Here is a 13,394-nt window from a genome sequence, read left to right as displayed (position 1 = left end):
ATCAAGTTTGAGGGGAAATACAAGTTTTGTTAGTAACTATTTGAATGAATCTACTCATTTCATTCAAAAGGAGGTCACTTAATTCCAATAATTTCTTTGGTGAATTTAAAAGTTAATATTTAATATTGAAAATTAAATTTTTATTTTTCTTCTGCTGTTTGTATGAGATTCTCTTACAAATATGTCTGTTTTAGTAGAAATTGGAGGAAATTGGAAATATATTCTTGAATTTTTAGGACAGTGACACTAAATGCGATTTAGAGGGAAAAACATCATGAAATTTCCGATTTCACTGAAAATTGAATACAATTTGACACTGAATATTCCTATTAGATTGAAAATTCAAATAAATTGAGGAATTCTCGTCTTTATGCCCCTTAAAATTCTGGAATTTTACAGAATTTTCAGTGAAACCTGAAATTTCATGTTTTTTCCAACAGTGTACTTGATTCCGGTATAAAATACTCAATTCAAGTTTTTTTCGTGATTCCTTCCAAATTAATAATAAATAACCAATCATCTCATATTATTCGTAAATTTTTCTGAGTGAGCATAATTGTTAGCTCGGGAGACAGACAACAAACACCGAAAAATCCGCAATTTTCACGTTTTCCCGAGACCCTGTCCAAAATATTCCCCAAAATTAGGTAATTCATTCTCCATTGTCATGCTTTCCTCAGACTGTACACCCTGTTACATCATGACCCACTTTCATCTCTCCGTCTTGGCAAATTGTGTACCTGCATCGCATCTGAAACGAGGTAGAGAGAGGTGAATAGAAGCTGTGAATCCCCCCCGGATCCTCTTTGTGGCCCCTCCAGGCAGCACCATAACCTCACCCACGCTCTTCTAATCTCAGACACTGGAATCGATTCCCCGAGACTCGCCCGTTTCGACGAGAATGTGTTCCTGCTCAAAGCCATATCGTGACGGCTCCTCCGGTCCGACTGTACCCCAGACTAGTGGAAAATTTTCGGATAAAGGGTGACTTCACTGTCCCACCTTTGACCACACATATTCCCCAATAGGGGAAGGCTATTGCCATGAGACAGCTTTCAGCTCTACATTTCGAGGGTAATAAAAAAAGAGAGAAAAGGAGATGTGAATGGGAGTCCTAGGGTTAGCCACAAATCACTGTGGGTCAGCCGTACCCGGGGGAGGTCGTGAGGATTATTGGGGCCATTCGACAGCTCCAGACACATTATTCAGGTCCATGGACTGTTACAATAATACTCTCCACATCAGATTTAGGGAAAAAAAATCTCTTTATAGATGAGTTGAAATCCTAGTTACTTCAATTGATGGGAAATTGGAAAACGACGGGTCAGGAGTCTGGTCTTGAGGGTCAGGCGTTTGATAAAGCGTCGAGAAGTCCATAAGAATGACTATTTCTTGTCATGAGAATGATTATTTCTTGATTTTTATGCTGCCGAACCCAAGCTTTATAATCGCTCAAATTTAAGTTTTGGATTTTTTGAGTTACATCCACCTAATGAATGCATGGAATTGAATTTTTTTTTTCAAATGTAGGTATTATTGAGCCGTATCAATCGCCGTTAATTAAAATTTAATCCATTGATTGGTTTTTTTAATTTTCGAATTTTTTTCGAAAGTTCGTTGTTGATTGAATGATGGCTTAAAAAATTTGTTTGGGGGTTCTTTTGACCGAGTTCGAAGATGCAGGCGATAGCAATAATCGTTATGTTGACTTATTTGAAAACTTTCAAAAATTTTGCATTTTTAAAAAATCAGAATTCCGGGGATAGCTTTGAATATCATGCTTCAAAGGAACTCAATCATAGCTTAAAATGTTTGTTTTAATGAAATTAAGTCGAAGTTGAAAGATGATTACAATAGCTATATTGGTTGATTTGATGTTTATGATGATTGTTGAAAATTTTGAATTTTCTGAGCCACCCCCATCCCTCCGTTCGCATGCGTTAATTGAATAAAAAAATAACATTTTCAAATAAAAAAGAAAATTTAGAAAATTCGGACTTCGAGAGGGTGTAGAGGGGGGATGCATAATAGAGGAGGGCTGAAAATTTTACTCAACAAGGGGAGGGGTCTGCAGAGTCTATCTGAGCCACCCCCATCCCTCCGTTCGCATGCGTTAATTAAAAAAAAAAATTGTCAAGTAAAAAAGAAAATCTCGAAAATTGGGACTTCGAGAGGGGGTGGAGGGGGGATGCATAATAGAGGAGGGTTGAAAATTTTATCCAACAAGGGGAGGGGGTTGCAGAGTCTATGTGAAAATCTCTTTATAGTGTAAAATTTGAAATTAGTTCAGTTAGTATAGAATCGAGAAACGACATGTCAAAGGTCTAATAAAGGGTCAAAAAATTACATAAAATTCATGTAAAGCTCATACAGAGATGAATGTATAATCATGACCCATCAACGCATCCACTCCATCCACTGAAAATTAAATAACTTAATTGATTACAGAAAATGAGAGAAAAAAATACAGCCATTTCGTCGATGGGCCCCATTATTAATTCACCTAATGAATAATCCCCGGTCGCTGTGCAAATTTGTTGATGGAACTGCTCTATAATTTCGCAAATTGAATTGCAACTGAAATGCTGAGCGGTTTATGGAGGCAATTTTCGCATATTGACTTCATTTCCATCGACTTGATATTTGATTTCACGCGAATAAACATCGTGCATCGATAAAACTGAAATATAACTGCATAATTGAATAATTACGTTAGCATTTGACCGGAGCGATTGAAGGTGTCAAAAGGCTCAATATCTCGCTTGGCATCGTACGGCACTCGAATACCCTCGGGATTTGGAGCTCGTTTCGAGGCGGATCAGTTAGCTCTTCTACTTGTGACGCCCGGGGAGAGGTCGGGCCAAAGGGACGATTTAGATTGTACAAACACGGCCTCTAAACTCTCTTCGAAGTGATGTATATGAGTGTCAAGTGGCTAATGGAGAAAATTGTATTTACAGAGCGAGAGTTATTCAGGGTTGGAAATTTTCATCGAATGGAATTTTCAATTAATTGTTTATCATTATTCTCATTGCAAAAAGCAATACGACCGACAATAAGCATATGTCCCAATTTAGCAGCTGTTAAAATTTCATACTACAATAAATGATTTGCTAATGTTCGAATTCCTACGCTCACTGAATAAAATTGTAATCGTATCACAATTCAATTCCTTCTAAAACACACTTTAGAGTGTAAATTTCTGGAATTCAATGTTTGTTGATACTCTGGTAAAAGTGCACGGTAATTCAGTTAATCTGTTGTTCATCTCATCAATATAATTCCGTGCTTAGAATATTGTCACCTTGCGTTTTCATCACCAAATTAATCGATCATCATTTTCACTATATTGCATTCAGATTCTTCTATCCTTGACGTCAAAAATGTGAGACAATCTCATAATTCTAGCTATTAATTTTAATCAACTTTGTTCGAAGAAAACCTTAGTAAACGCAATATTAAGAAAGTAGAATTATTCTATTTTCCTCTGACCTAAATGACTTGAAATCCACCCGATGTGGATTTCTTAAAATGAAAAGAAAATTATTGAATTCCACTCTGCGGGTCTCGCGATATTCATCGTTAAATTTGGTCTCTCTTACCCCTAAATACAAATGAAATTCTTACAGAAATAAAAAAAAACGCGTCACGAATCAATTCAAGTCGCGTATTTCTGCCTTTGATCGAACGTTAGACATTCCTTTGTGAAATTTTCATCTTCGTTTCAAAATCCTATCCTTGAATGGAGTCTCCGTGCGTGTCTGACCATGACGGGATTTTCTCCTGTGAACGACCTCTAGAATGCGGACTCGATCTTTCTCCAGTCAAAGACGGATTTCTCCTGAACAAATGATCCGATTTTCATAACTCACATCTCATTTTAAACTCTCAAAAAAATTCATTCAAAATGAAAAAAAAAAAGATTGAATTTCACTCTGCGCATGTCGAGATATTGAGCATCAAAAACGCTCTGTTTCACCCTCTTGTAAAAATAGAAATTACTTTTTTGAAATAATGAAAGAAACGCCTCATGAATTAATTCAAGTCACATATCCCCGTCTTCGATCTAACGTTCGACTATTGCTAATTGTTCCCTCGCGGTCCATTGACCAACCGTGGAAGCCAATACACCAGGGAATGGGCATTAATGGGGCCAATGAGCAACACGAGCCTCATTACACGATACATCTGATCAACAATAGTATCGAGTCTATCGGACATGCCTCGGTTTACACTGCATTTCACTGGTGTCGTAAAAAAGCTGTACTTTCCCAGGGTTAAAAAACAATCGTTCGTGTGTTCAACGGGAGGAGAAATGGCGAATGAGTATAGGACGAGGAAAAATTACTCAAACCCAGAAATTTCAAGAATTTTAATGAAATATCATTTCATCTATTGTTTAATGAACATCATTATCGAATGATAATGAAATCATGGCGCCGTCATCACGTGGAATTATTCAATTACTCGAGGAATTCGGGATTTTGAATTAATGAAATCACTCGAAGTCAACTACAGTCATGAAATCATGGGTCGAAACCCTATTTTCCCGAAAACACTGCAATCACGTGGAATCAACTTCATTTTAAAGTCATCATCAAAGAAAATAATACCTTATTTTAAGAATTCAAACGTGTTAAAATAATGTATTATTATGTTAATACATTAACATAAATTAAAATTGTATTAATACAACTTTATTGTATTATAAATTGTGTTAATATATTTTTCAAAAGACTTAATTTGAAGACTGAAAGCCACAAGTTGTGACTTTGGAAGGTCTTAATTTGATACTTTCATAGACTCAAGTTTATAGTTTTGAATGCTTCAAGTTAAGACTTTCGGAACTCAACTTAAAATTTTTCGTCAATTGAGTTCTGAAAGTTTCAACTCGAGACATCTAAAAGTCTCAACTCAAGACTTTAGAAAGTTTCAATTTAAAACATTTGAAAATGTCACTTTGAGATGTTCGAAAGTCTCAATTTGATACCATGAATCTCAAAATAAAGCGTATTTTTTGGGTAATGGGGTCACTCACTCATGGAGTGAGTCGCACCTTGGGAAAATTATGAGCGGTGCCGGCAGTAACATATGCCGTGATTTTTTAACCAATTTTTCTGCAACTTCTCCTTGCAGAGAAAAACGGAGAGACGAGTGACAGCGGGGCTTCACACTCCAAGGACACTGTAGCAAAATGAGGTAGTTTGTCATTTGCGGCGCTCAATAGACTTTCATCGGCTATTCTCCCGGCAATTGGTCTAAGGGAATTTACGCGGGATTAGAAGCCGGACTCGTACATACAGGAGAAACCAAACTCAATATGTTCTCAATGTAACCTTGGAGATTGTCGTCAAATAAAAAGTGAAAACAAACAAAGAGGGCAATGAGCACTAGTTGTGCATTGATCACCGATGTATGAAGATGTGTGATGACTGAAATAGTTTTTTTTCAAGTGACTATTTCAGTGTGCATTTAAACATTTCTTGAACATTATTGTTTTTTGTCAGATTCATTAATTTTTTTCCCGTTACTTACGAGTGCTAAATTATTTTTATTGCCTGTTTTTCTAATTATAGAGCCTCAATGCATAGAATTAACCCGGAAAATCATAATTTCTCGTATCATTTTCTCAAATAACTTTCATATAAAATCTAGATGAGTTTTGGAATTTTAACAGACTTTCAAGCAAGATTTGATTTATCACCCACTAGTGTTTTTTTCAATAGTACATTATTTTTTTGAGATATGACAATTTCTCCAATTAAGAGTGAATTGTTATACTAGTTTTCATGAATTCGTTTTTTGAATTTCATTGATCCAAATAATTGTGGCAGAATTTTCCGAGAAAAGACTTTGAATTCAATTTAAGGCGAAAAAGTCGATGAAATTTTCAGTTCCTCTGAAAATTTAAGTGAAGTGCCAATTTTTTTGCGGCAAGAAGACGGGAATTCCATAATTTCCATGAATTTTCAAGTGAAAATGATTAATCGCTGTCAAATTCCCTTGGTAAACTCCTCTTCCCTCATATCTCTATTCATTTGAAAAACAGAGATAAGTATTCGTGACACTGAACACTTCTCTCTGTAAAGTATATTCCCCAAGTTTTCCTCACACAATTGCCAAAGGGAAAACTTTCGAACCCACAAGAGTTATTCTTGGTGGAGTGCACCCAGCGGATGGAGGGTATAAGGATTATTCTCGCATCGTTGAGCCGGCATCACGTTAACCCGACGTTTGGCGTCGAGAGGGTGGTGGTGAATACGGAAAGAAGGGCGGGGGAGGGAAAGAACTTGCCTATTAAGTTTCTCAGGAGGCAAGTTTAGCATAGACTGGGGTCGTCGGGGAAAACTCCCGAGTGGAAGTTGAGATGGATCCGGTTGACTCCTTAATGTTGCATCGAACACCTCTCTCTTCGGGTTTATTTGCCATCATCAGTTCATTCAACGCCTGTCTCGTGAAGTATTAAATTCTCACTTTGTTGCGGTTGCTTTGGAAATTGTCAAGTTTAGACTGTTAGAGAAAATATGAAATTGAAATTTCATGGACAGTCGAGTAGTAATTCACGAGAGAAGAACTTTCAGTGCAATTTAAGGGGAAAAGAATCAGGAAATTTCAGATTTCACTGAAACGAGAATTCCTCAACCCAATTGAATTTTTCATGAAAATATGGGTATTCATTGCCTATTTACGTTGGATTTTCAATTAATTGTTTACAAACATTCTCATTGCAAAAAGCAATGCGACCGATGAGAATCATATGTCCCAATTTATCAGCTGTTAAATTTTCATACTACAATAAATCATTTGCTCATGTTTGAATTCCTATGCTCACTGAATAAGATTGTAATCATAATTACAATTCAATTCCTTCTAAAACACGCTTTAGAGTGTGAGTTTCTGGAATTCAATGTCTGTTGATACTCTGGTAAAAGTGCATGCCCACACTGTTATCAATTTTTAGTTAGTTGACATGATAATTCAATTAATCTGTTGTTCATCTCATTAATATAATTCCCCGAGTCGAATAATTGGACCTGACAAGTTCTACTTAGGTCTTTCCGTTCAGAACTGGATAGGTCATCGAAAGCCTCTTCCCAACTGAAAATTTGACCCCTTTGAAAATCTAAAAAAAAAACTTTTTCAGTTTTCACTTTTTCCATATACTTTTGAGAGTTCTGAATAGCCCGTTGGTAAAATAGTTGGAATCTACGGTGACCCGGCTAAAAAATTCGATTTTGGCGAAAGTCGACTTTCCCCCGGGAAAAATCCAGGATCTGACACTTTGGCTCTCGTGGCCCTTGTGACCCTTTGACCGGCTTACCCTCTGAAAAAATCCAAGATCTGGCACTTTGGCCTCGGGCGAAAATTTTTTTTTTTCAGTTTTCACTTTTTCCATATACTTTTGAGAGTTCTGAACCGCCCGTCGCTTAAATAGTTGGAATCAACGTTCATCCGGTTAAAAAATTCGATTTTGGCAAAAGTCGACTTTCCCCTTGGAAAAATCCGAGATCTGACACTTTGGCTCTCGTGACCCTTGTGACCCTTTGACCGGCTTACCCTCTGAAAAAATCCAAGATCTGACACTTTGGCGAAAAAATTTTTTTTTCAGTTTTCACTTTTACCACATACTTTTGAGAGTTCTGAACAGCCCGTCGCTTAAATAGTTGGAATCAACGTTCATCCGGTTAAAAAATTCGATTTTGGCGAAAGTCGACTTTCTCCCTGACAAAACCGAAAATTTGACCCCTTTGAAAATCCGAAAAAAAAAACTTTTTCAGTTTTCACTTTTACCACATACTTTTGAGAGTTCTGAACAGCCCGTCGCTTAAATACTTTGATGTTGAGTCGCAGCTTTTCTTCATTCATATCAGAAATTTTGTATTTAAATATTAATATTATTTGTTCAAAGTGAAAAAATCGATAATTATTTTCCCTATATTGCATTCAGATTCTTCTATCCGTAACGTCAAAAATATGAGATAATCTCATCATTCTAGCTATTCATTCTAATCCACTTTGTTCGAAAGAAACCTTAGTAAATGCAATATTAAGAAAGTAGAATTATTCTATTTTCCTCTGACCTAAATGATTTGGACAATTATTATTTTTTTTTGTCGTTATTTTACATCGCTTAGACCCGGTTAGGGTATACTGCGATGATGATCAACACTTTAAATGGTTAGATGGCACCATTCTACCCGGCCGGAATTTAAACTCGGAACCTTTCGCATGTGAAGCAACGGACTTACCCACGGCGCCAAATTTGGACAATTACGATTCGTTTATTCATGTTTTATAGAATGCCTCCTTAATTTCTCCATTCGTTCGAGATATCTGCCTTGTTCGAGTTGTCATTTTCACTTCGAGATATTGTCCATACTTGTTTTGGAAAGGAATTTTTTTTTAGAAAAGAATACCGGAACTTTCATAATTTCTATCATTTTTCAGGAGATAATTAATCTGAAATTTACGGTTCTCAATTAAGTTGCGAAATTTCCATTTCACTCCCACTGAAAATTCATGAATTTCATGAAAACTTGAAATTTCATAATCGTTTTTCCCTAAATCCGAATCAATGTCACTCTCATGAGATTTACCATAATATCGTCCATGAAATTTCACAAAATCGTTAACAGTGTACCAGGGGTAAGTTTCAAGCTTTCCTAGTAATATTCAAGTAATATTAAATAGTGAATTTGCTCGTCTCTTCCAATTCCACTAGTACACCTCGAGAAATAATACATAATCCCTCAAACATTCTAAAAATGCGGTACAGACCGTTGATTAAAAATCTGGGTTAATTCAATCGTAAAACGGGGGATAGCTCATCACAGGATCAATGACGGAAACCAAACCCGATGGAGACCAATTAAAACCGGAGGCTCGCAATTAAACCAGATCGCTCTCTCCCTCCACTGTCTATTTTCCCTCCCGATTTACAGTTGGAAATCTCCATCCCGATTTTCTCCCACTTCCGTTTTTTCTCCCTCACCCCCCGAGTCGTGAGAATCCGTTACCTCGTTACGGCGTTTTCAGAGCAATTCTCCATTCGAGTTAAGTGTTCCAATGTCGGAGCTCACTGTTGACGATATGGAGGGGTCTTTATTCATTCCGCACCGAGATGTTTTCACCGCTAGGCAGTCTCTCAAGTAATCTCATCAGTCTCCGAGATTAAGTTATGCAAATGACCATTAGGAAAGACGAGACTGAATAAACTTCATAATTCTTGAGCAGAAAAAAATGATGTTTTGAGAAATTAGTTTGCTTTTCTAATTTGAAATTAAAGCACTGAGAGATCTCAAGGGGCAGGATGCCATGAGGATCATGAGGGTCCTCAGAGTCAAATATGAGCGATGAGGGTCAGGGTCTTGCATAGCCGCTATCTGTGAAGACCAGACAACATCGACAAGGGTCAGACGTTCATAAATTTGACATCCATAAGATCAAAATGTCATGAGGGGCGGGCTAATAAAGATCAGCCTCATAAAGGCCTGAATATTGTATATGTAATGTTTATAAGGGTCAGGAATATGATAAGGTTCAGGGTGTCGTAAGGGTCAGATATCGTAAGGGTGGTAAGGTTCAGGTCCATGAGGGCCAGAATTACAAACATTTATAATCTATAAAGATCAATGATTTGATTGAGTTTCAAAATGTCATAAGGGTTAGATATCATAAGGGTCGTAAGCGTCAAGCTCGTAACAATCTGCCTCATAAGGGTCAGAATCTCAAATATGAGAAATCCATACGGGTCAGAAGTTTGATAAAGTTCAGGATGTCGTAAGGGTCATAAGGGTTTATAACAATCAGGCTCATTAGATTCAAAACCAAAAATGTACGACATCATAAGGGTCAGGAGTCTCATAAGGTTCAAAATATCATAAGGGTCGTAAGGGTCAGGGCAATAAGGATCAGAATCCCAAATACGTGAAATCCATAAAGGTCAGGACGTCACAAGGGTCCTAAGGGTCAGCCTCTGAGGCTCACATAGAGAAAACAATCTTTATACCTGAACCTTCAATAACTTCAAACCAAAATAATTTTTCTGTTTCAGATGACATAGAATGGGTTGGGTGGCGCTAGGGCGGCGTGCGGGTGGTGGCGGCCGCCTATCATCCAACCTCTCGCTGTCTTTCGCCTCCCTCGCAAGTTCCTTCATCCTCACCACTCTCTGTATCCTCACCCTAGCCCTCACCCTAGCCACCCTCGTGCGTGCCGAGGACATGTACGTATTCAAATTCTTATCCAGACGAAAAAATTAAAAAAAAAAAAAAAATCACCCCATGTTCATTAAACCTTGAATAATACGCAGCTGAATAATATTACTATCTAAATTGCAACGAGCTGAACTACTCTCGAGTGTCGTATATGTTCATGAATATGCATCAGCTTTTTTTCATCCGAGTATAGTCAGTAGTCTAAAGCCGATAGACACGAAGTTCTGGTATTTCTCGGAATTAATATGCAGACTATCATTTTTAGACTTCAGGTTTGTCATCGATTTTTAATAAAAAAAAACTAGAGTTTATTTCGAGAGAGTCTGTAGTAGTGACATAAAAGGTCGTTTTGCTGAAATGTGACATTATCATAGAAGACTCTAGTATTTATTAATTGATATAGTGCCTCGCAGTGCCAGGGCTCCAAGAGCTCATGATTTATTGCATTTGAGTGAGAGAATAGGCGCAAGCCAGGGCTGATAAAGAGACGTGGAAAAATCATCACGGAGTCGTTTTTTTTTTTAAACTGGAGAATGTTCTTTGCAGCTTCGAGGAGGGCAAATCGGACAAGGAAATACTGGACAACTTGCTGCTGTCGACACGTTACGATAAGCGGCTTCTACCACCGGTCCAAGGTACACTACGGCCCCCACCCCACACCCGTGAAGACGAATACGTATCCGATCACCTTGTACCCAATGACCAACCATCATCCAACTACCCCGAGCACCTCGAACATCATCGGCACCAATACCATCACACAGCACGACACAACCACAGTTCACTGCTCACCTCTCGTCGAAAGGGTATCTTTCATTGTGAAAGTAACGCAACATGAACAGATTAACAAGCTAACTCAATTAACGAAACAAGAGAGGATATTTTTTTTTCCAAGTCGTTTGGTTGATAGCGAGGGAGAAGGACATTTCTTCTAGGATTGTTTGCCCGCCATTTGAATGGCTGGTATGGTAGGAGATTTAACTGCGACGCACGCGTCGTCGAAAAAACTCTGGTTTTGATTTTGGCTTGTCTTAGGGTGGAGGAAACTTTTCTGTTGACTGAGATGTGGGTTGTTAGGTGTTGATTTGAGGATCTGATTGATGCAGCGCTTGGTGCAAGCGCCTTCACTTTTGCATTTCAAAGGCTTTTCAACGGTCACGATGAAGTGAAGGTTATCCATGATTAAGTGACATCATGACTGCGATGTTAAGTTCATTTCACGCGATTACAGCGTTGTCTTCAAGGATCACGCAATGTGATTCCATGGCTGCAGTTGATTTGGAATGATTTCATTGGTGTTGATTGATTTCGTTGTTTTCAGAAGACTTCAGATCTTCTGATGTCTATCCTTTGATTATCTGGTGTTGTTCATCAGCAACATTAAACAAGAACAAGCGCCATGGTCTGTGAAGACTCCTCTTATCTCAGTATCCAAAACACTTGGAACTGCAAAAAATAAATCGTTAAATTGCTGCGGTTAAAGTAGATGAATTGGATCGATTTCGGGTATCAAAGAGGCAGTCACAAGTTCAGCAACTAATTGTTGCTCCAATGTGGGTTCATCATAGGTGAGATCCTGTTACATATCCCCTCCAAGAAAGCTCATTAATAATTTCCCGCACGTCGAAATTGCATAACCCCTGCCTTCATCAGTCGTTGATTCAGTCTCGGGGGATGTACGTCAGGCAAATGTAACATCCTCATATCACTGGAGGATTTATTAATGGTACTGGAAGAGATCGAGCCCAAGCTGGGAGACAGCTGTTGTCGTGACAGTAGTCTACACTTCCGAGGTGTACATGAGTGCATTTACTACAAGCGATTAACATGTCATTCACTCGTCAGTGTCCCTGTCACCGTACACTGAGAGAAAGAAGAAACATTTTCTCAAACAAGTCTAAACGAAAATCTGGTGCTGACCATTTGAAGACTTCTGAGATGAAAAATTCATTTGTTCGTAATTTTTAACTAGCGATTTTTTGGTCCAAACAAGCCTCGGTTGAGAATGTGTTCGTTTTTATCTCAAAATGTAGAACACTTCAACCATCTTCTAGATGCTACACTCAAGAGCATCTCCAAATGATGAAAGATAACATTTCAGTGGGATTAATTTGTCCTGTACCCATTACCAAGAAATCTGAAAGCCAAATTTTGATAGTATAAGCTTCCACTGTCTTGTTTGGTATCAAATAACGATGTAAATACAGCAACACAGCACTTCCCCCTTATCTTTGTGAGTCAACGTGCATAAGAGTGCAGCTATCCTCTCAGCCATCTTTCTCCGGCCCCTCGAGGGGATTATACACATTTGTGTGTATATGCATACTTGGCGTCAAAGAGGGTAACATGTATATAATGCCAAATACAGATAAACTACTCAGCCCTGGGGACTAGTTGCTGTTGTACTTTTGCCTGGTGTTGGTAACGTTTGTGTTCAAAGCTGAGGCTTGCCAACGGAGGTCGATTATTCTGACATTGTCACCACTATGAGATTTCGAATATGAAACAGTGGAATTTATGCATTGGACTTGATGTTAGAAGCAGAGTTCCATGGATTCAATCAAATTGTTACTGAGTATCACACATTTTGACCGCAACATTTGAAGATTAGATGAAGGAATATCATTTACAGTAGTCGCATTCCTGTTTTGGTCTCAAAGACTGTTTGTTTTGCAAAATTATATGTTCCCCTGAGATGAGAAAATGTTCAGTTCATGCAAAACAAAATTGAAAGCTACACTTTTGGTTCGAGAAATTTGTATGAATAATTCAACGAGGTGTGTCATTCACGAAAATTTTCTGCATCACATCAGACTTCTTGATCTATCATCACTAGAGGATGGAAAATTATCTGCAAAATGCAAATTCTCAAAGTCATGAGACCCATGATTCATTGAATTCTCTCATCATTCATATTCATAAATTTCGTCGATTCAAATAAATGAATTACAATCCGTAGGACACAGATTCCAAATTCAATTTAATTAAACACGTCACACCTCTTCCGAATGTTGAATGAAACGTGAAAAAAGTATGACCAAAATATTCTGCATCAGACCCATAACATAGAACAAAGCAATGAAGTTACAGAAAAGTTTCCGTCGAATCCCTCAAACCATGATTCATCAACCTAAATTAAATATAATCAGAGTGTTTTCGGCACCGCATTAACACACA

General features: G+C 37.9%; 1 protein-coding gene across 3 annotated transcripts in view; it reads left to right on the top strand.

The window, feature by feature from the left end:
- Positions 1–13,394, top strand: part of LOC107040633 (glutamate-gated chloride channel) — a 97,443-nt gene that overhangs the window by 54,753 nt on the left and 29,296 nt on the right. For all 3 annotated transcript variants that reach the window (XM_015260782.1, XM_015260781.1, XM_015260783.1), the window contains exons 3-4: positions 10,055–10,225; positions 10,764–10,852. In XM_015260782.1, coding sequence (XP_015116268.1) covers positions 10,065–10,225; positions 10,764–10,852 — 250 coding nt within the window. In that variant the 5' untranslated portion in view covers positions 10,055–10,064. The remainder of the gene's footprint in view (positions 1–10,054; positions 10,226–10,763; positions 10,853–13,394) is intronic.

This window comes from Diachasma alloeum, unplaced genomic scaffold (assembly GCF_001412515.2).
Source record: "Diachasma alloeum isolate Michigan unplaced genomic scaffold, Dall2.0 Dall_scaffold_00339, whole genome shotgun sequence".
NCBI classification, from domain to species: Eukaryota; Metazoa; Arthropoda; class Insecta; order Hymenoptera; family Braconidae; genus Diachasma; species Diachasma alloeum.
Note: the sequence above shows the minus strand (reverse complement) of the source record. Positions and strands in the feature narration are given on the sequence as shown.